This window comes from Chelmon rostratus, chromosome 10, assembly GCF_017976325.1.
Source record: "Chelmon rostratus isolate fCheRos1 chromosome 10, fCheRos1.pri, whole genome shotgun sequence".
NCBI classification, from domain to species: Eukaryota; Metazoa; Chordata; class Actinopteri; order Chaetodontiformes; family Chaetodontidae; genus Chelmon; species Chelmon rostratus.
In genome coordinates this window covers 11606683-11634163 of record NC_055667.1, presented here as the reverse complement: position 1 = coordinate 11634163, position 27481 = coordinate 11606683, and the positions used below count along the sequence as shown (strand labels likewise).

The window sequence follows — 27481 nt, the reverse complement described above, 5'->3', positions numbered from 1 at the left end:
AAAAAAAGAAGAAAAATATAAAATATTCCTGTACTTGGCAAAAAACCAACATTACTGCCTGTATTCTCCATTAAGTAAATACTTTCAAACTATTCAAAAGTTATTGAGCTAAGTGCTAAAATACTGATACTGATATGTCATCTCCCAGGAGGAAAAGACTAATGTTATGTTTGTCGCCCCCTGGTGTTTATATCTATTAATGAATGATACGATTTTAATCAAAAGCCATGTCTGAACTTCCACTGAGACTTTGACTAAAGAATGATATTAATAAATAGACTGACTGACTGATTGATTGATTGATATATGCGAACAAACAGATTATCTTGGACTCCTACCTGGAGACGACACCAATTTCGAGGATCGTTTAATTTAAAAACAAACAAACAAACAAAAAAGAACAACTTTGTTTGGGATCAATCCTATCTCGATTAGTTAAACTCGTTAGGATTATTACTCGTGCAATATTGTAAAGGTGTTATTTACAACAATATTCCTTAGGATTATTTTTAACGAACACAACCAGCTGGATGGTTTCACCTTTCTTGAAGACTGTTCCCCGCACCGTTTGAATGGTACGGCCCGTTGCCTAGGTGCTAATAGAAGCCAATTCACTCCGCCACGCCTGTGCTGAGCACTTTGCTTTCTCGTCGCCGTTACCCTTTGAAAGGTGAGTAAAACTTTAACTGCGCACTGCGTACTCACCTTCACCACTGCAAAGAAGTGGACAATCAACAGGAGTCATCAGCTATGACAACGAAAACCGTAAAAGAGTTCACCAGTTGCTGCCAAACGGCCACCGGAGAAAGCTATGGCTAACGTTAGCACGCTAGCGTTAGCTGAGTGTGAAGTATACAACGGTAACTTTGGAATTAACTTTGCTAACTAGCTGGGGCTGCAGGTAGTCACAGTTGCCCTTGTTGGTAATTCACTATCTTCTTATAACACAGCGTCGCCAACAAATCACAGATTGTTAGCTAACCACATATTTTTTGACTAGTCGAGCTTGCATAGTCAAAGAAATGCAAGCTGCAGCTGTCCTACAAAAAACGTAGTTTTGCTCCTCCTCGTCAGACATTTTGAAAAGAATAGTTAACGTTAGATGGAAAACAAATCTTTTCATCCCCAAAGTCGTTACTTATTGTAAATAACACAAGCGGCACTGTCCACTTTGCAGGAAATGTGCGTGAATTGTGTTGCTCGATGCAGTGCTGTCAAACGCAGGACAGGAAAACGTCTGCTTCCATGATAGAGATGCTATATTTATTGCTGTTATGTTACATTCCTCACGATAACATAGCAGATCAAACACAGCTTATCAGCGTGCCGCTTTACATAGCTTCAAGTGATGCAGTGTAATTCAGCTGTGACACTGGAGTGTGGCTGCGCCTGTCTAAGATAACCTTGTGACTGCAGGTCCTAACACGACTTGACAGTATTGTTCTAAAGTATCTCATCTTTCACAGGGGAACTTAAGGACAAGAGACGTTTCCATGGATGAATTGCAAAAGCAATGGGAGGGATGCATTATGAGGATTTGCTGATCATCATTGCAAAATGAGCTGTGCCTTACGGGATACCATGTAGGCTAAATTGTCGTTTGGAATCAACACTTTCACCACTGAGGAAAAAGTTCATCATCCACAGATGCAGCTTCATCAAACTTAATGTATGACCATGGATCATGAAGAGGTAACATTAATATCTGTTAATTTGCCTACAGATAACACCATGCCAGTCACTGTTGACATGCTTAGTTCCAGTGTTCAGAACCAGAAATATCTGATCAGACTTTTGTGATCTTCAAACTACAAATTGTGACTTTGTTTTGCTGTTCACAGGGTTTTTTTTGCCCATGAGCCAAACTTTCTGCTGGAATTTTTTATGTTGTTGTTATCTTAACAAGTATATGTTATTCTAAAAATGAATGATTTACTTGAGAAAGTGACTGTTTGAGCATTAGGATTCACCAGTATTAGGATGACGATTGTAGTTAATGTCTGATCTTTTAGCCATTTGTTCCACAACGGCAAGAGTAAAGGCCAGTTGCTGTGATGCTTAAGTACAACGGGCATGTGAGACCTGATACCCAGCTTGTGACAATATGGTGCATGTTGTTGGAGCAGTGAACGCTTTTGGAGTAGTTTAAATGCTGCATGGGGGGGCTGGTCAGGTTACAACCCCTACAATGTACAGTATTGAATTCAGCAACAGGTGTTTAGTGCTGGCATGCCACTCTGATGTTGTGTGTCACGCAGATGGATCAGTTTTCAGCAAGACTGACAACCTTGATGTTGAATATTGTTGTTAATGCTGTAGTTCACAGAATAGTTTGCTGAATCATTGTGTGACAAAAGTAAGAATTCAAAGGTAAAGATATTTAGCTTATTATGTTGCAGGTTATATTGTGTGTCACATATTTAAAAAAACATTTATTCAAAAGTAAAAAAAATAAAAGCTTTGGAATTGTGTCAGCTATAACTAAGTGACTCTTGAGTTGAATATACTATATGCTATAACAAGAAAAGCTTTATAATGGCAGGCAGTATGCCAAGGCTATAAATTCACAGACAAGCGTAATTTGTGGAAGCATCTTGATTCACCACAGTTCTGAGAGATATTTCACCTTATTGTCTTACAAGCTAGTGCTTAACATAACAGCTCAACACATTGATAATGATTGAATGATTGAAAATGATATCTGGTCACATAACATTCAGCTCCTTGTCTGGGTTCTCAGGTGCGGACAGAGCTGGACCAGATTTCGGAGCGGCTTCAGGAGGATGGCTTGCCTCCAGGGGCCAGTGTTGAGGAGCGGCAGCGCCACCTGTGGCAGCAGCTGCTCGACAGTGAGACAAAACTTCGATCAGCCAACCAGGAGTTGCGGACCTTACGTACCCAGCAGGCCAATGAGATGACGGAGGTGAACGCTTTGGATTCTTTGGAGTTTTAGTTCACCAACTGTGTCATAGAGCCCCCGACATAATTGTATAGTTGGAAGGCTGCCAAGCTTCCAGTCTAACAGAGTGTGCTCCTTCTTTTCACTGAAACTATAGACAAATTAGTGATTTAGCCAATGACTACAATATGTCAAATAACTCTTGCATATTTCTGGAATTGGTTAAGGATGATGCCAATTGTTCAAAATGGTATATCGGTTAAGGCTGCATTACTTTTTTTGTCTTATTGTCTGTCAGGTGGAGAGCTATGTTGCACATATTCGTGGGCTGCTGGAGGAGCGTGAGTGTCTGACTGCAGAATATGAGAGAGACAATGAACACTTGCGGCAAGAGCTTCACCACATGAGACAACAACAAGGTGATGTCAGTGCAAATGCAGTGCAATGTTGGCATTTTTTCCTTTGGGTTGTAGTCTAGCCTTAATCACAAGGGCTCCTGAGCAGATTATTTCGAATGCACATTATTTTACAATTTTCATTTGCCATGAATGTTCTAAAATGAATGTTCTGATAATCAAAGCATGCTTTCCCTGAGTTTGTTACTAATATTTATCCTGAATCTGCTGCCATAAAGCAATACTCTATCCTGTGTTAAATGTTATTTCACGGTCCTGCTGGACAAACTACTGACCACTGAACACTCCCCTTTCTTCCAGAGAGTCAGAGCAAGGAGCTGGCAGAGATGTTGGCTCAGGAGGACCTTGGGGAGATGGGTTTAAGCAGCCCCAGTGAGCAGGTGGCTTACTTGTTGGTGGAAAGAGCCACACTACTGGAAAGGCTAGAGGCTGCTGAGAGGAGACTGAAAAGTCAGAGCCTCACTGAGGTCCAGCACCAGGTAAAGGAATGACGTGTTTGTATCAGAGGCTGTGTGGTGTTACTGTGTGGTTCATTTTCACTATTTGAACTGTAAATGTAAGACTTCCATTGAAAGTGCACAGCCTCTGCCATCTTGAATAATGAATGTACAGTCTTCAGTCATATTGAATTTTCAAATTAACCTGTCCTAAGCTAATGTTTAGCTATCCAAGGCAAATACAGAGACTGTATGAATGTGATAAAGTGAGTCTCTGGTTCTCTGTGACACAGGAGCATATTTGCCACACGATGGGGGAGGAGATAAGGCAGCAGAGGGACGATATGCACAGCATAAAGACCATAGATAACGTGACAAAGGTGAGACGACTGTCATTGTGGCTTGGCTGAGTTACAGGTCTTTATAACTTCAGGTTGAATTCAGTTTGTGGAAAAAAGAACTACACAATTTTTCCAAAGTACAGGGAAACCACGTGATGGTTAAGTAGTGTCCTGTTGTGATTCTACACATGTGGGTATTTCATCTCAGCAGTGTTCATCCCAGAGTCCACTGAAGAAGCTGTTTGGGCTGCGCAGGTCTGGTCAGAGCAAACACAATATTACCCCTGTAGGTTTCCACCACACAGCTTATACTAACAAAGTAACTAACACTGATGTTGTGACTAAGGGCATTGCTGGCTTGTTTCAGAGTGGTACTACTTTTTTGAGACACGTTCCTCACTGGCAGTACGTCTTGATATCCACATGACTGCTATGATGCAGCCAACAGTACTTGTCTCAGTAACACATTTGTGAATGTCATTTTCTAACAACAGATGAGTGCTTGAAATGGGTGGAACAGTAATGGCATGTCACAGGTAACAGCATGTGTACTTTTTGTCCCACTGTACTCTATACAGGTGAATGCTGACATATGAGATTATAACTAATTGCCCTCCTTTCCAGGCCTAAAGTGATGATGATTCTCATCCTCAGAATGCATGTCTCTTACAACAGCATGTTGGGCCGCTTGCATCTCCAGTCTTGACTTACAATGTTCTTTCCTGCTACACTCGTCCTACTCTGACCATCCACACTTTATTCTTTAACATCAGGCCCACAGTGAGGAGATTGCCCGGGAGAGAAATGAGCACCAGCGGCTTGAGCGAGACCTGGAAGAGGCATCCAGGAGGCTGGCAATGGCTCATCAGGATATTCGCAGACTCACCAATGAGCTGGACGTTGCCAAAAACAACAACCCAGACCCAAGTGGTATGTTGCAAAAACTGACAGTATGTATCTCTCAGAGGATTGTGAGTCTGTATTAGACTTTGATGTGACATTTGTAAAGGCTATATATGTTTTTTTTTTTAATTAAGTGGTTCTAAGAAACACTATAATTATTATTAAAATTATAACAGTATAATTTTACATTTACAGTACATTTTTAATGTGAACTGGTGAGCTACTATAGCCAACTGCAGGAAGTCATGAGCAGCATATGAAAAGAGATATTTAAAACTTGAAATAGCAGAAAGCTTATATCCGGCTTCATAGAATTAAAAATATGCTTATAATCTCAGGATCTGAGCTTCAGGGAACAGTCCAAGAAGTAGAGAACCTGAGGAAGGAAGTGGACAAACTGAAACACTGTGGTGAGAAAGACATGGGTTTGAACCTGCCATTCAGTGTGTGATGTTAACACCAGCCAGAGATTTTATTTTACTGTTCAAAAATACTTGGCTGGCTAGAGAGTCCCCCCCCTTATATTTTAAAATATTTCAAACCTAGCAACTGACATGAAGATCAGATGATGAATGATTTTTTAGATGTAATTTTATTCTTTTAAATTAAGCCAGTTGACAAAAGTTATTACTAGAAACACTACCTGACTAGGAAGTTGATTTGTTACTTTCACACACATCCCTCTACATGGGCCTTGCAATTTGAAGCTATGACATTCAGTAATTCCAATGATATTTATATCAGGCTGGAGCAAAATGTGTTTGATCATGTTGGTGTGAAATAGTCCCCTTAACCACATACTAGCAATGTTTTGGCTGAATCTTTAACTTTTCTGAGGAGGTTTAGTCAAATCTCAGAGAGGCTGCCACATGTATCCGTGATTTGGCAAGATATTTCGGCTAGTAAACAATCTCCACAATCAAACAGATGTGCAAACTTAATAATCTAACGTCCCGTTCATGAAGTCAGATACAATAAAAACTTAACAGGAAGTGGATAATTGGCGCAAGAAGGCGCAATAACGAAAATGTCCACTAGATGGCGGTATTCACCATCAAAATTACGGCAACTCAGTCAGGGCTTCTTATAGAAGGCAGAACACTAGTCCTAACAGAAGGTCCCACAAATTAGTTAAAATGCATCATGTATTTTGTTTTAAGGACTAGATAAGCTAATTTGAAATAAAACATGTTTCTTAAGAAAATCACCATTCTGGGCAAAGTGATCACCTTCCTTTAATTGTCACGGTGCACTTTAAGTCAACATAAATACTGCATACAGTATATGTGTAAAATGTTGTGTGATAATAAGGTTTGAAAAGTTAGAACAAGACAGAGACAAAGGTAAACTTTCTTCTATATTGTATGCATGTATTTTATTTATTCATGTATTTATTTATTTATAGACATTCATGGTCATGATTTGTCTCTTCACAGATATGATGAAGCTGCAGCGAGCCAAAGAGCAAAATGACAGACAAGATGCTGAGAACAGAGCTCTAAGGGAGAGGGTCCATACTTTAGAGTCTGAGAAGAAAAATCTCTTGGACCAGGTTGATATTTTACTATTTTACTTTTACTATTTCTTTGTTAAAATAAAAACCAAATGTTGTTGTAGCAGCTTGGCATTGTTTGGTCATGTGTTTGTCCAGTTGGCAATAAATGATGCCGACAGAGATGTCACCAAAGAAGATGGAATGGACAAGAGTGAACCACAAACCAATCTGTCTGGCCATGAAAAGGATTACATTCACAAACGGTAAATACATTCATTTGTCAACAACTGCATCCTGGTTAATAATGGGATAAATTAAAGTTCCCACCTGCTCTCTCTGACTTTAATTATCATCATTCTCTGTCAGATGTCGTGAGGCGATGGAAGACGGGCTTGTGCAGGTGAGGGAGCTGCAACGGCAACTCCAGAGACTACGCAAGGACCAGGAAGAGCTGGAGGAGAGGAACGAGGAGCTGGAGGCACTGCTGGGGGAGGCCCAGAACGCCAGCAAGGAGGAGAGGCATCGCCACGAGGGAGAACTGGAGGGACTCCAGAGGAGGGTAATGAGCAGCACTAAATTCTTGCTCAGAATCTATTTTCATTATCTCAACTGGAGAAGAAATTGGTGCATTATTTACTGATCATTACTGTGGTATAGAGTCATTTCACCTCAGAGGTTTGAAGAGAGCTAGTTTTGCAGACATTCATTAATGCCAGTCCTTGTCTGGGAGAACTCGGGCAGTATAATTTAGTCACGGACTGGATTTGCAAATAGTTGTCCCTCTAATGGCTGAGTAATAATTTTAACTGGTCAATGCAGATCAAAGGCCTGGAGGCAGAGCTTAAGAAGCAGGACACCCAAGACAAAATGTTGAAGAACGGAGAAGAGATGAAACCCACTGAGTCCTTCTTACAGCTGGTAAGAGATGACTCTTTTTTTCCTGATCAATCTATCATCAGTCTTTCCTCTGTACTCATAATAGAATGGCACAAAGAGACCCAATCCCAATGCTTAAAATGTAAAGTTTTGAATTATTTGTACATGATAAGCAGCAATGGGACAATAAAGAGACAAGTTTGGTCATGCACATGTGCTGTATAAAATTAGAGGAAACGGTTGCGGTATCACAAGTTTGACAGAAAAGATCATTTGGACTCAGATTTGGACTCAAATAGAAAAGTTTTGCTGTACAGGGAAATTCTTACTATCCTGTCCTCTCAATTTGGCATACATAGAAAGCTAATGTGAAAAAGAGGAATGAACTTACACTTGGCCACCAGCCTACAGAGATTAATTATGTTCCATCAAAAGAGGTTATATACTTCACATTTCATGGCTCTGTGCAGCCTATTAATGCTTTGTGCTCCCTCTCACCCTGATTTAAGCACCTAAGGGACAGCAGCCAGGAGAGGTTGGCCCTGCTAGAGGCTCGTCTGACTGAGGAGAAGGACTGGAGGAAACAGCTGGAGGTAGACCTCAGTGCTGCCCAGGCTGCCCTCAAAAAAGACAAGGAGGTAAAAAACACATGCATCCAATGCTCTGTCTGACAGAAAAGGAACACCACAAATACACAAATATGTGAAATTCAATTTAAAGCTAAAGAGATTTAGTCCTGAAGCACAGTATTTACAAAGTAGAGTTACAGGCTCCACAGAAACTGTCGTTAATTCCCTTATTTTCCACATCAAAGGCTTTGCAGATAGGTGAACGAGAGCTGAAGAAGCTGAGACTTGAGGTCAACAGACTTCAGACAGAATGCCAACAAGGGAAAACACTCATCAAGAGCCTCACCCAAGTCAAGGGGGAAAAGGCAGTTCTGGAAGAAAAGGTTTGTTCATTTTATTTTATTGCTTGTCACTGCTGACACCGTGCATAAGTCAGTCCTTTTAAACATGATGAAACTGGGGAAAACATTCTTTCTATAGGGATAAATGGTTATTAAATACAGGAAATATTTAAGTAGAAATAAAAATCAAGTCAAAATATACAAAGAAGTGAACACACAGTATACACTGCATCTGGAAAGCATGGTGTGCAAAATGGTGAATTATGTTAAGCAAACATATTTACATTGTAACAGCTGACAAAGAATTTGTGTTTACAAAAAAAAATGCAATAAAAAAAGGGAGCATTAAAACAGATGAATGCGATATGAAAATAATTTATATTCAGCACTGACAATGATGAATTTACAGCATGCATCATTCTGACATTTGCACCACTACAATTAGTTTTCATCTTTCTGTCCATGCCTCTCTGCTTCACAGGTGGCCCAGATGGAGCGTGCCCACATCCGACTCCAGAGTGAGCTGGAACGCTACAAGGATGGTCACCAGACCCAGGAGGACCTCAGGGAAAACAAGCTTCAGGTCGACCAGCTTCAGGAGCAGGCCGACGGGCTAACTGCCGAACTCAGCAGCCTCCAGACAGCGCACAACACCTTAAGGTCCCTGCGTTCAGTGCGAAATGTATTGGCTCATGCAGTAGTGTTTTTGAGACATGGGTTGAAGTAGATCAATGTTGGGAGAAAAGTAATAGCACTTAACTGGTACTTCTATTTCGTGTCATGGCCAGCAACAAGATAGGACTGGAACACTGGAGCTTACGAGTTTTGCATTTTTTGCATATTTTCCAGATCTGAGATGGTTTCTGAACGGCTGCAGACTGCTGAGCTCCGGGCCAAGCTGAGCTCCAGTGTCCAGGAGAAACTGACAGCTGAGGGGGAAAGAGAGAGACTGGAGCTTGAGATACAGCGCTTCAAAGAGCAGCTCAAGTGGCATCAAGAGCAGCTCTCCTCTACAAAAGAAGCACTTAATAGCAGCCAGACGCCTGAACTGCACACAGCTCATGTAGAATCTAGGCTAAGTCCAGTGGAGAGGAGCAATGATGAGTGCTCGCATCAGGTAACTGGATTGCATGTCCATTGATTGGTTATTTTGATTTGTGAAAACGGTCATGTCATCAGCTTTTGTGTCCTCAAACAAGGCTGCATCCCGACAAGCTCACAGACTGAAGCTGATACTAACCCTTGACCTGCTCATAGAGGAAAGCGAAAATGAAGGGAATTTCCTTTGAAAGAATCACTTATGATTCGTGCGTGTGTGCGTGTGTGTGTGCGTGTGTGTGTGTGTGTGTGTGTTCGTAGCTTTCATGTCTGAAGCAGGAGCTGAATCATCTGCAGACCAAGTTGGGGGAGGAGCGGCAGCTGGCCTCACAGCACCAACTGGCCCTGCAGGCTCAGGCCAGTGAAGCCCAGGCACGCATCAAGGTACATATGATTGTAACACATCCTGTTGCTGTTTCTGCAGTTTAATTTGCAATCTCTAATAATGACTGTCTCCTTTGTATTCAATTTTAGTGAATTTCAGTTTCTTACATAATTGGCTTTTTATTGCTTCGCTTTTCATATCGCAGCAGCTGTGTTATGCCTTCATACTCTAGGTAATAGACAATTTGATATATTATTTTTTTCAAGTAAACCCACAGATCTGAATGAAAAGACAATAATTCAAAGGCGCATTTTTCAACATTTCTATAGCTTAGCCTGTAGCATTTCTGCTAGTCATGGACCGATTAATCGGATCAAAATCTGGCATGTTGAGACAATTGGCATCAGACGATGCCTGGACTCACGAGGCCGATAAAAAAAAATGTCTGCAGAGACATCAGAGCCAATACATTTTTTAAAATTTCAAATATTTGTCTGTGTTCATGTGAATAATACATTAGTGTTAAATGTTCATTGGGACCAAAAACAAAGCGATGCGGCTGGATGTGCGGTCTGCTGATAAAGGCTGTTGTTAAAGGTCCTGTGTGTAGGATTTAGGGAGATCTATTGGCAGAAATGTAATAATATTCACAGTTATGTCTTCATTAGCATATAATCACCTGAAAATAAGAATAGCTGAGTTTGTTTACCTTAAAATGAGCTTGTTATATCTACAGAGAGAGCTCAGGCTAGTAGGCTGGCTCTGGAGAGTCTTTTGCAGCGTGAAACTAGGGGTGTTCAGTTAGTTGCAATCTGTAACCTCACCGCTAGATGCCACTAAATCCTACACACAGGACTTTTAAGTGCATTAAAACTGTTTTTTTTTATTTAAAATAAGTGCGCTGGAGACAGTGTGCAGACTACTTAAGCAAACAGACAATGCAGACAATAACATTAGTGTTTAATAAATGTTAATTTAAGTTCAGCAATTTGCCTAATTTGTTATTATTATTCAATTATTGTATTTTATCAGATGACAATATGATATTGGCATTACATATAAGCCATTGGCTGCCCTGCCCTTTAAATATTGGCCGCAGCCAGTAAAAAACCATATCGGTTAACCACTAATTTCTGGTAATTGTCCCCTCTTCTCTATTCATAATAAGTAATGATGACTAACACAAAAACTTTAGCATGTTGGATTGGCTTGATGATTCATCACAGACAAAAAAACTATTAGCTGGGGACACTTGGCTACCTGTATTTATTTGTCCTCACCCTGAGCGTGAACCTATCTAAACCACGTTGTCCTCCTCAGTCCCAGGACTTAGTGCTGAGCCAGAAGGCAGACGAGGCAAAACAGATGAAGCAGGACCTGCAGAGGGCCCAGAGCCTGTTCACCTCAGCAGAAAGAGAGCTGCGCTACGAGAAGGAGAAGAATATGGACCTGAAGAGACACAACACCCTGCTGGACCAGGAGAAACTCAAGGTCAATATCTAACTACACAAGTGCACATTTGGAATTTCCTGAATGCCTCATGTAACACTTAATCATCATCCTAATCACTCTCTTAGTCACCCTGTCACCTCAATGCCAATTACCATGAACGAATATGAAATTGTAATCTAAACCTTAACAGGGACGAGAGTTGCTACACAAAAAGATCTAAGTGTCAGAATAGTTGTTACATTGGTGTTAAGTATCTGTGCCCTTATTTCATGTGCTTCCTTCAGGTTTGTGCAGAGCTGAAGCAGGTCCAAACCAAACTGGTCCAGGTGGAGCAGAGTGTCCACACTCAGGTGGCCGAGTGTGAACGTCAGCAACAGAAAATCAGGGAACTGGAGTTGGAACTGGCACGTAACTCCACAAACCGCAGCGCCACCACCAGTCTGCAGGAGGACCTGCAGGCCGAGAGGGCACGGCTCATTGCTGCTGACAAGAAGGTTCAGTGCTGGTGCAATTTATCCACAGGGATATGCACTTTCATCTAATCTGGTGTTAAATCTGGTGCTCTTGTTCTGCTGATGGTGCATGTTATTTGTTTCTAATTACAAATTCCTTAGTCTCCATATGAACGTTCTCATAGTTTGGTTAGTTAACTGGGCTATTAGGTAACTAGCTTTGTCATACTGGTTATTCCTGGTTGCCAGTTTTAGGCTTAGTGAAGCCAGTTCACACAAAAATAGGCAGAGTTAGTCAAACTTGCTTTGTGATAAAGGCCCCCTCCTCTGTTGTTGAGGTTCTGCTCATAAGTGAAATTTCCACTGAAATCTGCATTCTGAGCTCTTAATGGAATATAGTTTACCATCTCTTTAAAATGCTACAAAGCACAAATAAAAATCATACCTCAAATTTCATAAAGAAGAGTAGGTAATTCTATGTTTGAAGATATACTGTATGTACAAACTGGGTGTTACCTGATTTGCTCTTGAGTTTTAACAGAATTGATCAATATTGAGCATGCAGAACCAGCAGTTATCCCTTACCTTATGAAGAAACCATTGGACATGATTCTTACTTCTGTAGAAATGTTGTAAAATGTGTTTTGGCACACCCTGGAAATGAATAGGAGGTTTGGAGCTTCATGTTGCCTGCTTGTGTCACTGAGAGAAGCGTGTGTTGTGATAGCAGGTGTTGGAGCTGCAGCAGCAGCTAAAGAGTGCCCAGCACCAGCTGCGTGTGGAGGAGGCCCGGGCCGGCGAGAGCAGCCGCCTGGAGAGGGACAGCAGGGATCTGTCTGACACGTTGTCAGCCCTGAGAGCCAAGCAGCAGGAGGAACACATCACTAGGTCACACAAACTGTGGTGCTGCAAACACTACCCAAGATTGACATTGGTCAATGTAGTAGCAATAGCACCAATCTTTTTGTTGACCAACCTTATATCGATATTTTCCTCCATTTCCCATCTCAGGAGGTTGTTAGAGCAACGTGAGGAGGAGCTGCAACAGCAGGTGCGCTCATTGAGGTTGAAAGAGGCCTCCATGACCAGGACAAACGCAGAGCTGAGCCACCGTGCTCAGCAGCTGGACACCCATCTGGCCGTCCTGGAGGCTGAGCTTAGCAAGGCCAGAGAGGAGGTAAGGAACAGCAGTTACATTAGTTCATCAGATGTCGTTGGTACTGCACCGTTTGCACTCTTAATGTGCCTATTTCAAGTCTTTTCAACATTTTGATCAAATGCGATTCCCAACCTGTATCCAGTGACAAGTTCTCAGCCTGTACTAAGCTTTTTCAATGTAATTTCAGTTGCAGAGAATTCAAATTCAGATGTTTTTTGTCTGATCTGTTTCAAAAGGTTCAACTTTCCCAAGTTCTATCAATTAGTACTGTAACATAAAGTGACAGCCTGTTTTCTTTACAGAGGTGTTGTACTGATAGCTCATATCCAAAACAATGTTTGTACAGTCTGTGAGCTCTGTCAGCGTATTTATACGTTATCATGCTTTTTCTGTAATGATTTACTGCTGTTTTACTTTTGGTTGACATTTTTGCAAAGATAGTGTACACAGTCTTCACATTAAACTGCTGGTCTTAATTCACCCAATATGTGTTAAATCCAGTACGAATTTAGATTGAAACGTATGTTATGTGTGTCCTGCAGGCAAGAGACAGCCAGAAGTCCAGCCACCGACTGCAGGACAACTTGGTGGCCAGTCAGCAGGAGTGTGAGAGACTGCAGGGGGAGCTGCAGCAAGTTCTCCTCCAACTAGACACACACGTCAGGTGGGACACACACACACATGCCAAAATATATTACATTGAACACTACTATCAAATTATAAACAAATAACCATGTATTTTCTGATCAGTTGAATAAGGTTGTAGCATAAACCTTAATTAAGACGTGGAGAAGCTGGTGCTTTTCCTGTGGTTAATTTCCTCTGCTCCTCCAACCAGGAAGTACAATGAAAAGCAGAGTCAGCACAAGACCAAGCTCCGTCAGGCCAAGCAGGTCTTTCTCAAGGCAACTGCACAGAGGGACCACATCATCCAGAAACTTGAGAATGACCTGGTGCTGGCCTCCAGCCTCTCACACAAGGTCACACACGATGCAGCACGCTTTCTGAGTCCCTTTACTTCTAAATATCCAACAAGACTTGTTTGAGCCAGAAAAATATTTCTGTTTTTTGTGTATTTCTTCCTCTTGCCTCCTCCTTGGTGGTTTTCAGGAGAAGGAGAGGATCCATACAGTGACGGAGGAAAATGAGAAACTTTTGGACGAGAAGAGGGAGCTATTGCGGAAGATAAGCGAGGCAGAGGAAATGGGTAGCAAAGGCATGAGGACCGCCTCCACTGTCCAACACAGGTACTGTATCTTAATGAATTATACTAATGAAGCACTTTTTACACACATGCAAGCTTTTGAAATGACAGTTTGAATACTTATTTCTGAGTGGAAATAAGGGTAATCCACAAATATTCTAAATCTGAATAAACATTTGAATTGTAAAAAATCCAGACATTCAGTTTTGAAAATTCATGTTTGATTGTGTCAGATCTGAATCTGTTTAAATCCAGCATATTTAAGGTAAATCCCTCCAGTCAGTCAAGTCAGGCGAAAATAATTCCTGAGGTAAATGTGAAAATATTCCGGGTCTACATGCTGGTTTCCCCTGCTGCTTCTCTGATGTCTGCCCTCTCTCTTGCTCCTCCTTGCGATTTGGTGAATTAAGAGTTTATTTCAAGTTGATCTTGATTGTTGGAACAGCGAAAAAGATGAACCGAGAAGGTTTTGGTGAGTTTTATTTTGTTTCGGATTCATTTGAATGAAGTGTAATTTACAATGATATAATGACTGTTTCTGTGAATGGAGTCTGGTGGCTTTGGCAAGAGCGATATAACAGATCTTTCTCATTAACCAAAAGGTCGGTTTCTGTGGGGATCCTTGATATTGTCAGACACTTATTATAACAACCTGAGTCGGTGGATGTACATTGACAGTGTGTAAATGACCAGAGGGATTACATTGTAACATTGCTGGAAAAAACTTCAAAACACTCTGTACACAATATCACATTTTTCAATTGAAACGAAACATAGGTCAAGCTGATACGAATAGTTCAACAACACATTATAGGACATTATTGTATTTGTTTATTTTGTAATGTGTAGGTATGTAAATCTTTAAAAGACATTTATGTTGAAATAATATATAAGTTGTATGTGTCTCATTGTATTGGTTTGCCCTCTTGAGGACATTTTGGAATAATCAAATGTCATTTTTGGCCAATGTTGATGACCCTAGTGGAAATTATTATGACTGGATATAAAACCTCTATATGTACAGTTTGTTTAGTTGACTGAAGTGTCTCATTGCTGCTGTCATTGATTGATCGGAACTCAAACAAGAATGAAAATACTACTGTCAAGGAAAACTACTAATTGAATGAATACTGTAAAAACCAAAGGCCAGGGATTCATGGTGTTTGACTTTTTTAACTGTCAATCCAAACTGTCATTAATCTACACGCGTTAGTGAGGACACAGTGGGTAAACTGTTTTTGTGAGTGAGTGTGAACATTAATCTGTGTTCTAGAGTCAACGTCTTAGAGTTGGAAAACAGACAACTACAGGATCGAACGCTGAAACTCTCCAATCAAGTCAGCTCCTTAGAGCGTGCCCTGAGGAACGCCCAGTCGTTCTACAGCTTGGAGGTAACACCATACATATGTTTTATGCCTCAATCAAAAATTCACAGATTTTCTTTATTGTTTTTACACTGCTTACACAGCGTTTGAGATGAATTTCTCATTTAATTGGCTGAAAATGGTGCATGATGGATTCTGTCTTGGCTGAGGCATGTTAAGAAAGTTAAGAGAAGCATCTTGACCTGATGTAAAATGGGTCACATGTCCCTTCTTCTATTGTAATGAAAAACTTTTGACGTTTTGATCATAAATGGTTCTAATGATCAACAGAATACCAAGAAAGTGCTTCCCTCTGAAAGTCTCTATGATGGCATCCTGCATACATCTACTCTAAGGTATGTTGTTGTACGTATACATGTGGATGCTTGAATGTGCCTTTTCTGCCATTTCTCACTCCATCTTTGTCACCAGTCTGACGTCAGGCTCATGTGACCCATTGGACATCCTGGACGCAATCTGCCGTGTGAAGGTGGACGGCACCCGGGCGTCTGTCTCCACACACCAACCATCAGAGCAGGGCTACCTGAATCTCACCTCCCCATTGGTTCCTCCAGACAACAAAGGCACAGAGGAGAGGTCTAATAACAGTGACCAGGTATGAGAGATTGCTGTCGGTTTGCAACAGCGAGCCACCAGCAAAGACGAGTGTCAGCATCCGCCCCCTTCCACTGGAGACAAAAGTCAGAATAAAGGAGTGAGAAAACCTGTAGAATGCAAATAATCCTTTTAAAAAGGCAGTAATACTGAAAGAGAGCTTCCACTGCAGTTCTGCTCAGGGTGATATCTCAAAGCAGATTATTGTTTGGGTTGCAAGTACTGTTTTTTTAGTTCATGTTCAGACTGAGGGTGAACATTGTGGGAATTTGTTTAAAGAAAAGAAAAGGCTGTACAAGCGGCAATCAAATATGTTTTTATGACATATTTAGGAAACAGGGTGTAATAGGAGATTTGATTTGGAAGCTAAACATGTGGCACAATCTTGCTTGTATGCACAAATGTGTGCATACGTCTGGGAAGTTGGTCAGTTGGTCACATCAGCAGACCAAAGCAGATCAGAAAAATTGAATATAATTAGGTACACACATTAACCTTTTACTATTATTAGCATGCATATTAGTAGCACGTTGGCTCTTTATTAGTAATTATAAAACACTTATTAATGCCTTTTTCTCGGGGTTAGAGTTATTAAGATCGTAATTCATAGGGTATTGAGGGAAACCCTTAGTTAATGGGTGCTTTATAATCACTATTGAGTAGCCAATATACTATTAATATGCATGCTAATAGGCAGCTAGTTAATGGTGAATATGTGTACCTTAATATAAAATGTTACTGAATTATATGTATTTTTTAATGTAATGATAAAAGTTGTTTCATGAGGGAGATTTGAATGAGAATAGTTTAAACTGAGCACTTTATAAGTTTTATGTGGGTTTACATTTTAGGAAATGTAGCAGTGGACTACAATGATGGGTATAATTCCAGTATATCAATGGTACGTATTTTCCTCCAGTTAAACTTCAACTTGGCAGTGTTTTCAATGAAAAAACGCCTGTGGTGTTGTATCTTTCTGGTTTTACTGCATCAAAAAAGAAAATCTCGTAACACATCAGAATTTTTACAAGTTTACAAAATTGTACTTCTATTACATTGACAAAACTGTGGACCCACTTGTCCAATAAGAGATTGTGTGGTAAACAGAGTCTGAATTGTGGGTCCTTTCTGAGATCTGTCACTCTAATCGCTTGTCAGCTGTAGCCACTTCAGTATTTACAATGTACAGCTTCTTGTAGTTTAAAAAACAGCCAAAATGAAAAGCCACAGAATTCCAGGAGCTTTTTTTTTGTCTATTTCAAGCATCCTGAGCAGTTTTTTTTTACATCGGTCAACCTCAGTGGTTTCCTCCAGGGACACTCAATCAGAAAGTAGTTGTACAAAGACGTGTGTGTGACATGGGAGTAAAATTCACATTAACCATTTGATACCACTATTATTATTTCGTGTCAATAATAGAGTTGTACACTGTCGAAACCAATGTCTACTTTGTCTTCAATGTGCCTGAAATGATGAAGTGTTTAACTTCATCTTGCTGCTGCATGAATACGTCAAATAACAAAAGCCTATTTACGACAGACATGGAAACTGAGATCTAACGGACAAGAAACATTTGTTGTATCTGTGTAAATACATTTTTAAACATAAAAATATTTTCATAAATAAAAATGAATAAATAACAAACTTAATGCTTGATTTTTTTCCCCCCTCCTTCCATCTTGCTCTCTAAAAATACAGATTTGTTGGTACAGTTGTTTGTAAAAGCAATCAGTGATGAATTTATAACAGTCTGTTTATTAAACAAGGTAAAGATACAAAGCTTTTTTCCTTTTTTAAACATTGATAACCTTAGTTTAACTTCTCAGTCTTGGCTGTGCATATTTAGTTGTCTAGAAACTGTATATGAAACCACAATGCAAGACAGGAAAAGGTGTAATAAATCTACGCATTATCTTTTCATAGAGAACGTGGGTTAAACAGTTATCATACAGATTACAGCTCAGGAACTCCATGCGGAAGGAAAAAAATAAACATGTTTACACGACTGAATACTGCAGAACACAATACAGAGTAATGGAAATGGGATGATAAAACAGTTAAGGCTTACATGTAAATAACTGATATAAAACATGAATATTAATAACATACGGGTAGACTAAAATAATTACAGTAAGTTAATACATGAACTTTTACAAAACCCAAACAGAGCATGTTTATGAAAACTTAAAAATAGGTACTATAAATGAGTAACATGTTTTACAGTACAGCAACATGTACATTTTCCCATTATCTCAAAAGAGAGAGAGTAAGTTGAAGAGGCAGGGTCTGTTGTTGGCGTAAATGTCTGTTTTCAGGCCAGTGGCTTGAGTAATAAGTTTTTTATTCTTTTGAAAACATACTATATACTGTATATGTATTTTACATTATTCTCAGTTCCATCTCCAACGTAACGTCTAGCCGCAGCACCTTTTCTGAAGTGCCCTGAAGAACACAGGGTACCCTATTAGTACCATCCAGAGGTTAGAGTTACAGTAAAAATACGACAAACAATACTGTATACAATTAAAAGAATACTAAGGAGAAAAAAAAATGAAAAGGAGAAGCATCACCTCCACGTGAACTCATAGACCTATGGAATATGACTTATACTGCAGTTTATTCCAAATGGGTAAAGCTTATTAAGGATTAAAAAAGAAAAACCTAACTGGGTCAGAGTAGCTGTACAGTAACTTCACATTTTGGTCCAATGTTTAGGTTTTAAAATTTACCCCTCGAGTAAAATTTAATTTCAGCTGAGGTGTACTTTAAAAGTCGGGCTGAGTAGAGTAGAGCTGGCACTGATACATGTGCAATGTATTCGACCTCTAATACTGGAATACAAAGAGTCAGAGCTCAGCCGAGTAGAGAAAGCAGACACACACACTACAACAAGGTTCACTTTCTCTTTAAACCTCAACAAGGCTCATATATGGCACTAGCTGATGGGAGGAAAACATAAATGTAAAAAGCAGTGTTTCTATGATCATGTGGTAGGATCATAAAGGTGCCATAAAAGGTGAACATCAAATATGGAGTGAAAGATTTTAGAAAACAAAAAAAAAACATTCATCTTTCTTCCCTTACATTGTTGCTCTATTTTCTTCCTCCCAAGTCAATAATACAGCTCCTTAATACAATCATTAAATGTTGAAATTGTCATCTACCGATTGCCTTTCTTCAAATTTAGATGACCCTGTAAATGTGAGTAAAGACAAAGAAAGTAACAGAAAAAGACTGTTATTTTATACACAGTCAGTACTCTTAGCTGCCACAAGTAATGCCCTTTTGGCATTTTCCATCCAACAAGATTGAAACAATTTGAGCCAAAACCACAAGGCCTAAAAGTGCTTTAAGATTATCTTTGGATGTCTCCAGAATACACCCAGCAAACATTTTTTTTCTACTTTCTCAATTCTTTATAAGGGCAAGTATCATCTGGCACGTTTTGGAAACCCATTTTATGGAAGAGGAAAAAAAAAAAAGCTAAACTAAACTAAAACATTTCTGATGGCCAATGCATCCGGCAGTTTACATGACGCTTACGAAAGTGCTTATTAAATCTGACGCAAGACATTCTTTGCCACTCGATCCTCCGGACAACATCTAGCTGTATTGTTACATTCACAAAATAACGCTGTGCTCATTTTTGACAGATGGCCTGCGTCGAGATGGATGGAGGCAGCCTGTTTACTGAATGCTTATGTCAGCTGTCATAATGCTAATGTAAGCCTTATGTAGATGGCGGTGGGTGCAGGGCCTCATAAGCTCCAGCTCCTAGACTCTGAATCTGACCTGCTGCCGAGTGGCCGCGGAGCTCAGATGAGGGAGATGCGTATGGGGATGCTGGGGGACTCGGTCCTCTGAGGCGACTGGTGGCTCACTAGGTGCTCCACCACTGTGTGTTTGGACATGTGCTTCATAAGGTAGGTCTCCTATAAAGACACAAAAGCACACCAAATGGTCAAAAATGAAATGACTACCATTAGAACAGATTGGACAACAGCCTAAAGCAAACAGTTTTTCTTTTATCTTTATCAGCCATCACAGGAATTTCCTGTTTACTGATATCTTAAGGACAGCTGACCATTTTCATTACTCACATTACACATTATCACTCACAATTATACAAAAAAACTTTTCCACCTCAGCAGCTAATGATTAAGCACTCGTTAGAAAAACAACCTGATGTCATCAGAACAGTTCCAGATTCATTTTCTATTAATTAAGTAATCGATTAATCAATCAGTCAAGCTGCAGTTTACATCCATGTCTGTCCAGACTCATATAACATGTGTCGTGAGGACTTTAATGTAATTCTGATAAAAGGTGTATTTTTTGTGAGAAACTGTTCATCACTATCACAAACAGGAAACGCAGCTAGTCTCAGGCCAAGTGAGCCAGACTATCATCAAAGGCCATCATCTTATCGGCCATATACAGCGTCCGTGTGAAGGCACACTGGGAAAGTCTGACACATGAAGATAACAAACAGTGGTTTACTCACTGAGGTGTATGCCCGGCCACACATGCTACAGCAGTAGGCCTTAGCGTTTTTGATGGCGTGCGCTGACAAGTGGATCTGCAATGATGCGGAGTCTGAGTAGGCACGGTAGCAGTTAGGACATTTATACGGCTTGTCTTTATTGTGCTGCCTCTGGTGAGACTGTCAGGGGAGAAACACACATAAACCTTCATTTGAACATTTGCGGTCACAGTCAGTTAAAGCAATGAAGCTGTTAACGTCTTAACTACATTCTTCACTGTGTAGCTGTCTACCTCAGTGTAAAGTACCAGCTCTTGTTCTAATGTCTTGTGCGGCTGAATTAAGCTGTGTGACCATGTACTGACCTGGAGGTTAGACAGCTGGGTAAAAGCCTTTTCACATCCGGGGTGAGCACATTTATAAGGCCTATCGCCAGTGTGGATTCTGTGGTGAAAAGAAGTGGATTAAAAAAAGTTAAAAGTATAAAATAAACAGACATCCATCACATTTCCCTGCTTTGTGTTCACAGCTGGGCCGACCTGGTGTGCTGCTGCAGGTGTGACAGCTGACGGAACGAGTTCTCGCAGTAGGAGCAGTGGTAGGGTTTGATCCCCAGGTGGATGCGCAGGTGCTGGGACAGGTAGGAGGCGTTGGCGAACGTCTTGGAGCAGTGGGGACACTTGTGTGGTTTGGCCTCTGTGTGGGACTTGGAGTGAATCTGCATCTCTGACTTGGTTAAGAAGGTGAGCGGGCACACTTTGCATCTTGGAGACAGAAAAAGGACACAATGGGATCAGGCTGTTTGAGTCAAGTTAGGTTAAAGCCTGTTTAAAAATAGAGCCTTGAAGACACGATACAACATAACACGTTTAATGTTTTGAGGTATTTAAGACAAATAAAGCGAAACATGACCCATTCTGAACATTGATCTATATCCAAACTGTAGTAGCCGACCAAAATCAGAGTAGAGTTTAATTCTAGATTCATTCAAAAGGAGGTAATCGTTTTAAAGTCCCACAGACCTGCATTGTGCTAACCTCACAAATTAAGTGTTGCACGCTTCAGGTTTTACTGTGGAAAATCAGTCAGTTAAGTCTGGCAGCTGGGACGTCAGACCATTTAGATAATGATGTGACTCACTGCCTGTGAAAACTCCTGATCTCCTGAAAATACTAAATAGAATAAGAGTAAGGAGAAGTTTGACACTTCACACAGGAAATCATAGGAGGCAAATATCAATGAACAATCCACTGAGGGAAGCATTCATCCAATCAGGTGAAAGATGGGTTTGTATTGATGCCTCAGTGAGGAGGAGCACATCTCAGTCATCTACAGCCTACTTAAAGCCTAATCAAGCAAATGAGTATTGATGTTTTGTAGACCACAATTAAATATGTGAATTAGTTTTGCAAACTCAGCAGTAAAAGGAAATATCCAGCTCCCTGTGCTGCAGGACAGACTGGAAAACGATAGCAGCAGCTTCCTGTGTCCAACCTGTAGGTTTTGCCCTCTTTGGGTGCGACGGTGACACAGCCTTGGTCAGCTAGGATGGGGTAGGGCACCACCAGCAGAGGACCAGACGGGTTTTCAGCTTTGATCTTCTTCCGTCCCCGGGGCGCCTTGGGTGGGGGGCCCAAGAGTCCAGCCAGACCTCCAGCTTTCATGTGGTCCATGCCAGGACCGCTCGCCAGCCCAGAGATGATGTTCACAGAGGGGGCGCCGCCCAGGCGGTTGTGGCTGCTGGAGGTTGGAGTCGTGGGGGTGAGGGCCTCTGAGGTGCTGTGGCTGTCGGGTCGGGATGAAGGAGCCAGACCTGTGGAAGTGTGAACTTTAACACAAACACCTTCTGTAGCACAACACATGAAATATGAATGAATTTTAAGAATCACGTTGTTGTTGTTTTTGCAAGCTCTAGCTCCAAACTGAAGATTTTTATTTTTTGGTGCACGGGTACATTTTTGATGACTAAATCTAAATCCATGCTACAGTTTTACCTAATTTTCAGTTAGCAGAATCTCTTTGAGTTGTGGAATTTATCACAATGAATATAAAAGTCTTTATTATTTTTTCTTAGTGTTACATGCGATAAACATCTTGCCCAAGTTTCACAGTCTTCTCGCTGAGTGTTACATTGGACAGAAATGAATGAAAACCAGCGGCTGCCTGGAAGGGTAGCAGAAATACACTGAAACTCCTAAAACACAGCAGTTTGCAAAATGGTTAGCTGAACAGTTCAACAAGCCTGGAGCCTTCTGACATGTGTATCACTTTGCAATATATTGGTTTTATAGCCTGTCAGTTTACCACGTCAGTCTAAAATTATTTGTTCTAATCTTCAAAAACCCAAATGTGTGTACCCTCATCAGCAGCCATCTGCCTGAAAACGAACAACAGTGTCTCTCAGTATTATTCCCTCAGCGTTGCTGGCACTGCTCAGCCTGCACAATATACAGTTTCTGTTTGTTTCCCCACTTTAAGCCCGAGGAACTATTTTATAAAATGCCATAATTTGATGTGTTGCATGCTTTTCAACCAGCTAACTAAGTACACTAAGTATCACAGCAGGTTCTCATGCTGCCCGCCTGAATGCGCACTGAACACTGAATGTCGGTACAGTGAATTGACTTGTTGGCTCTAGTATTTCCTTCTTTGTAGCTTTACTGTGTGTTATGTTGTGCCAGTCTGCCAGTGACACTCAAACAATATGACGGATCACACGGCTCTCGATTGAAACACCTCAGGCTGATGTTCTTGCCAGCTGACTGCGGTACCTGAGCGATGGTTGATCCGGCCGGGTTGCTCGCCGAGCTGTCTCATGTGCCAGTCTTCCCACAGTCCTTTGGCCTTCACTGCCGACTTGTCGTCCATGTTTCCATCTGGAAGTTTTCAGGTGATGGTATTTTAATCGGTGAACAGTAAATTGTGCCTTAACATACACCTTATGCTCATGTCTAAGGTGGTCTATAGAGATTAGAGATTCCATTGAAAATTATCTGATGAAAGAAAATGTAGCACAAATTACGAAGCGAAGACTGTACCTGGCCCAGAGCTGGAGGCGGGCCGAGCGTGCAGAGCGATGTCCGGTTGTCCAGAGCCCTGCGGCTGCGGGTGGTGGCCCGGCACCTGCTGCGGCTGGGGCTTCGGCACCGGCATGCCGTGCTGAGCGCTTCCGTCCGGGGATGAGGTGGGCACCAGCAAAGGCTGCTGGGAAGGGGTGGAGGTAGGCGGCAGGTGCAGGGGTCGGATCTTCTCCGCCATCAGCTGCTCCTTGATCTTGTTAATGAGCACCAGGTTATCCAGCTGAAAGGGTTAACGGGTCATGCTCAACAGAAAACAGCCACCGTGTGTGAATGTCATTCACGCCCCAAAAACACACCCCAGGACAGGAAACACTGACCAGCACAGAGCACAATCCATTTTTTTGTCTACAAGAAGGAACTGTGACAGTTTCTCACTCTGAGAGACTGTGTCACTGACAGACTGGTGCAGAATGGCCGAAAAGACATTCACACATGGAAACAAATGGCAATTAAAAGTGGAAATATGACAGTAATTACATGTTACGAGTGGACTTACCTGGCCTGGCATGGATGGAGGTGGCGGCCAGAAATACGGGTTGTTAAATCGAGGCTCCGCCATCCTGAAATGAATGTAATAAAACATTTCATGTAGTCACATTCAAATGTCAAGTTATACTTAATGAGCGGTTATCTTACATCTGGTCTAAGATGCTGCAATGTTCAAATATTCTGAACAGAATGTGCTGGTGGCACGTGTTAATATGACAGACTGACAGACGAAATCAATAACACAAACCACAAGCAACTAGCAGCAGGTGACCCCAACTTAACATATACAGAAAGTTAGTTTCCATTATTTATTTATTTTTTTAGTATTGAGAACAATTTATAGTGCTCAAACTGCTTCACTTATCCACCAAGGACAGATTTACTTAAGAAAGGGTGGGCAGAAGTGTGTCAGCAGAAGTTTGAACACTTAATAAGACCTTTGTAGGACCAAAAATAAATGCATTTAATGCCATCATGCAGCCATGTTTACCTGCATAGGTGGCACAATTAGGGGCAACTTGAAGCAAATATTAGTAACATCCATAAAACCTCTTATTGTCATTACTGACTTGCATTATTATGCATTTGTTCAGATTTCAGCCATATTCCGAAATTATTTATCATTTTTCATGACAGTTGAGTAAGAAGGACATCACACATTTAACTTGACCTTGGACAAATCTAGTTTGACGCACTCAAGCTTCGCTTACTACATTTCTCCAGCTTTCACCCCTGGCCTCACAGTCTTCTTCAGCGGATGGGGTTTGCTCAGTTGCCATAGAGATGGCTCAGTTATCGCGAGCAAACTCCGTCCGCGGAGGAGCATTTTGGGACGCATCAAAAACCTAGTAAGTGGACCTTGAGTTAGAGTTAATTTGTCAAAAACAAAGACCTGCACAAAGCTTGAAGATAATGTTAATTAATTGATAAAAAAAAAAGAAATAAACACAAAGTAAAGTCACGTCCTTGGATGAAGACACCAGGGCTCATTTTTAGCAGTGTAAGAACTTGCTATGTTACATTTCAGCTAATGAGTGTGGCGTAAATTCGGCCTGCGGTGTCACCTTTAAGTCAACACGGGTCAAACCGCTAAATGTCACCTCGAAATATGCCGTCCTGTATGAAAACACACGAGTCTGACTGAGCCGCAGCCGTCTAGCTCGGACATTGAGCCCCTCTGTTTCTTTTGTCTCTGAGTGAATTCCTGAAAATAAGTGGACGTCGCTTTAAATTTCCAGACAAACGCAGCGAAAAAACTTTCCATTCTCGGACTTTTCGGACATATCGGCTGTCTGAGATCCCGTCTGGACCCGAACCGACGGCGCGGGTTACGGATCGAGCCTCCCGGTGCGACTCAGACATTCTCAGACAGTTTTCTTTAAACATTTCCAGACAAAAGAGAAACAAAAATGGCAGCCTTATTTTTATAAGGCGGGACGCCATATTCTGCAGACCCCAAAAAATTTAGGAGCATGAACATGTAGTCGTGAGGACGGTGCCGGGGACGAGAGGCGCCCGACGCGGACACAAAGGTGTGTTTATCATGTCAAAGGGATGAATGATTGTTTACGGCGAATTGCAGGTTTGAATAGCCCGGCCTCCCCACCTCTTAAAAAAACTGACACTTCCTACAACAACCATGCCCTGCAAAAACAGCACGGAAACGGACAAGATGCAGGCTCGACCCAAACACCACACCGACTAAAACACCCGCACCGATGCGTTAAGGTCAAAACACAACCGGCGCACATCGCTCCGTCCCCCGGAACACGCCGTGCCATCTTAACCAAATTTCACTTTTGGGGCTGCTTTTTTTCACATTCTGCAACTTTTGGACGAATCAAAGGGCAGCAATTGCATTTTGTGCACAATGCGCGGCATTCGGGAGGCTATCGCTTTTCAGAGAAATGCACCGCAGTGAAGACACGAAAAGACATGCACACAAATACCTTGTGTCCTGATTGCAGATATTGTCTTGCGAGTACAGCTATAATATAAAAGGTTGATGTTCTTTCTGCCTGCCTCCAGTCGGACCACCGCTTCCGGGTCGCTTTGTTCACTTCTGGGTGCCGCTGCAGGCTCAGCACAGTGCAGGCACAGAGGGAGATATTCTGCTAATGTTGCTTTATATTTTTTTTTTATTCTTTTTTTTCTTTTTTACACAACGACCTACTTTGTACTTTTTTAATGGAAAGTGCATGTATGATGAATCTAATAATATTGCAGCGCGTTTTCGGGTTGGGTTTAGCGGTAGATCTGCAGGGGTGGAGGAAGTACTCCAGTCATGACAGTAGCACCGCCAAAACACTCCGTCGCAAAGGAAAGTGTTGCGTTCAAAATTTGATTTAAGTCACATGCTGACTGCTGAATGTGGCCAAATATAAACAGAAACAGCGTTTGAATGGCCCCTCACCGGAGCTGCTCAGAGCGATGCTGTGAGGAGTTTTTCAGCTGCAGCAGTGCATCAGAGCTCATGAGCTCATCTTCATCAACGTGATTCATATGTGAAAAAGAGCCAGTGTAAGGTAAAACCATAATATTTCTAAAATGCAATGGAGGAAAAGAAGAAAGTGCGTCAGAACTTGAACGCACCTGCTTCCCAATCAAATGAGGCAAAATCAATATGTAAAGTGATGATTTGCGGGTCAATAACTTATTTTCCCTTATTTCATCAGGTGAAAGTCTCATTGTAAAAAAAACATTATTATATTTAGGAGAGATCTTATCAAAAAGCAGCATAAAAGCATCGTAACACTCACAGAATCAAGTTAAAATGCATAAACTATTTATGATAAAATAGAAATAATAAATAAGAAGCAAAGCCTTGTGTTAAAGGTAAAACTGGGCTGAATTTGGTTGAAAGCTAAAAGTTGTGCATATCTGGGTTACATGTGTATAACATGATTGAGACAGACATTGTTTCAACAGCATTTCACGGTAAATAGGGGATGTTTTGATACGTAGCTACGACTTGTTTTAGCACTGAAACAGTGTTAAAATATCATTTATATGTAGTTTAGAAATACTGTCTACATAAAAACATTTGCCTTTAAACCACATTCAACTCAGTTTTAACCTTTACTTCTTTTGACCTCCAAACAACCAGATCAGTGCATACTGCGACTGAAGGTTTGACCTTTGTTCAAGTGATATATGTGCATGTACTCTCTGTCACTGTCACTTTCTGTCAGTACTTCCTCGTCACCTCGTACCTCGTCAGCGGCCCGTACCCTGTCACCACTGAATCACCTGAATCTGAACAGCTTATCGACTTAGTTGCTTTCCACTTCTTGTTGCCTTAACTCCAGTGTTCGGTGCAGGTTGAGTGTCAGGACCGGTCTGGTCCGGAAAATGAGACTTCTGTCAACTTGCAAACTTGATTTCCTTCAACTTTCAAAGAGCCCAGTCACAGATTCTTGCCCCTTCTAAGAGTTTAGATATGAATAGCACACTAGTAATAATTAAATTAGCCAGTTGTTACGC

The 27481-nt window shown here is 41.2% G+C and overlaps 2 protein-coding genes across 7 annotated transcripts; one reads left to right on the top strand and one right to left on the bottom strand.

The window, feature by feature from the left end:
- Positions 1-609: 609 nt before the first annotated feature.
- ccdc30 (coiled-coil domain containing 30) lies at positions 610-17603 on the top strand. 4 transcript variants are annotated; one of them, XM_041944919.1, is made up of 28 exons: positions 610-670; positions 1467-1692; positions 2741-2923; positions 3198-3318; positions 3616-3794; positions 4046-4132; positions 4305-4379; positions 4867-5023; positions 5335-5406; positions 6433-6548; positions 6648-6754; positions 6858-7050; positions 7311-7409; positions 7877-8005; positions 8182-8319; positions 8759-8937; positions 9127-9394; positions 9637-9759; positions 11021-11191; positions 11437-11646; positions 12332-12492; positions 12616-12781; positions 13306-13427; positions 13602-13743; positions 13874-14010; positions 15241-15358; positions 15623-15687; positions 15764-17603. In XM_041944919.1, the coding sequence occupies exons 2-28, from the start codon at positions 1672-1674 to the stop codon at positions 15951-15953; spliced, it is 3729 nt and encodes a 1242-aa protein (XP_041800853.1). In that variant the 5' UTR covers positions 610-670; positions 1467-1671; the 3' UTR covers positions 15954-17603. The 4 variants fall into 4 exon arrangements, with proteins under 4 accessions (XP_041800853.1, XP_041800852.1, XP_041800851.1 ...); XM_041944918.1 differs by having other exon boundaries at positions 4302-4379; positions 12335-12492; XM_041944917.1 differs by having other exon boundaries at positions 4302-4379.
- On the bottom strand, positions 16917-26247 carry znf362b (zinc finger protein 362b). Of its 3 annotated transcripts, none has more exons than XM_041944923.1 (9): positions 25948-26247; positions 24006-24069; positions 23468-23702; positions 23201-23305; positions 21924-22257; positions 20969-21193; positions 20795-20873; positions 20451-20609; positions 16917-19878 (listed from the first exon to the last, which is right to left on the bottom strand). In XM_041944923.1, the coding sequence occupies exons 2-9, from the start codon at positions 24066-24068 to the stop codon at positions 19762-19764; spliced, it is 1317 nt and encodes a 438-aa protein (XP_041800857.1). In that variant the 5' UTR covers position 24069; positions 25948-26247; the 3' UTR covers positions 16917-19761. The 3 variants fall into 3 exon arrangements, with proteins under 3 accessions (XP_041800857.1, XP_041800855.1, XP_041800856.1); XM_041944921.1 differs by having other exon boundaries at positions 23468-23729; positions 25948-26246; XM_041944922.1 differs by having other exon boundaries at positions 21924-22242; positions 23468-23729; positions 25948-26204.
- Positions 26248-27481: the final 1234 nt, after the last annotated feature.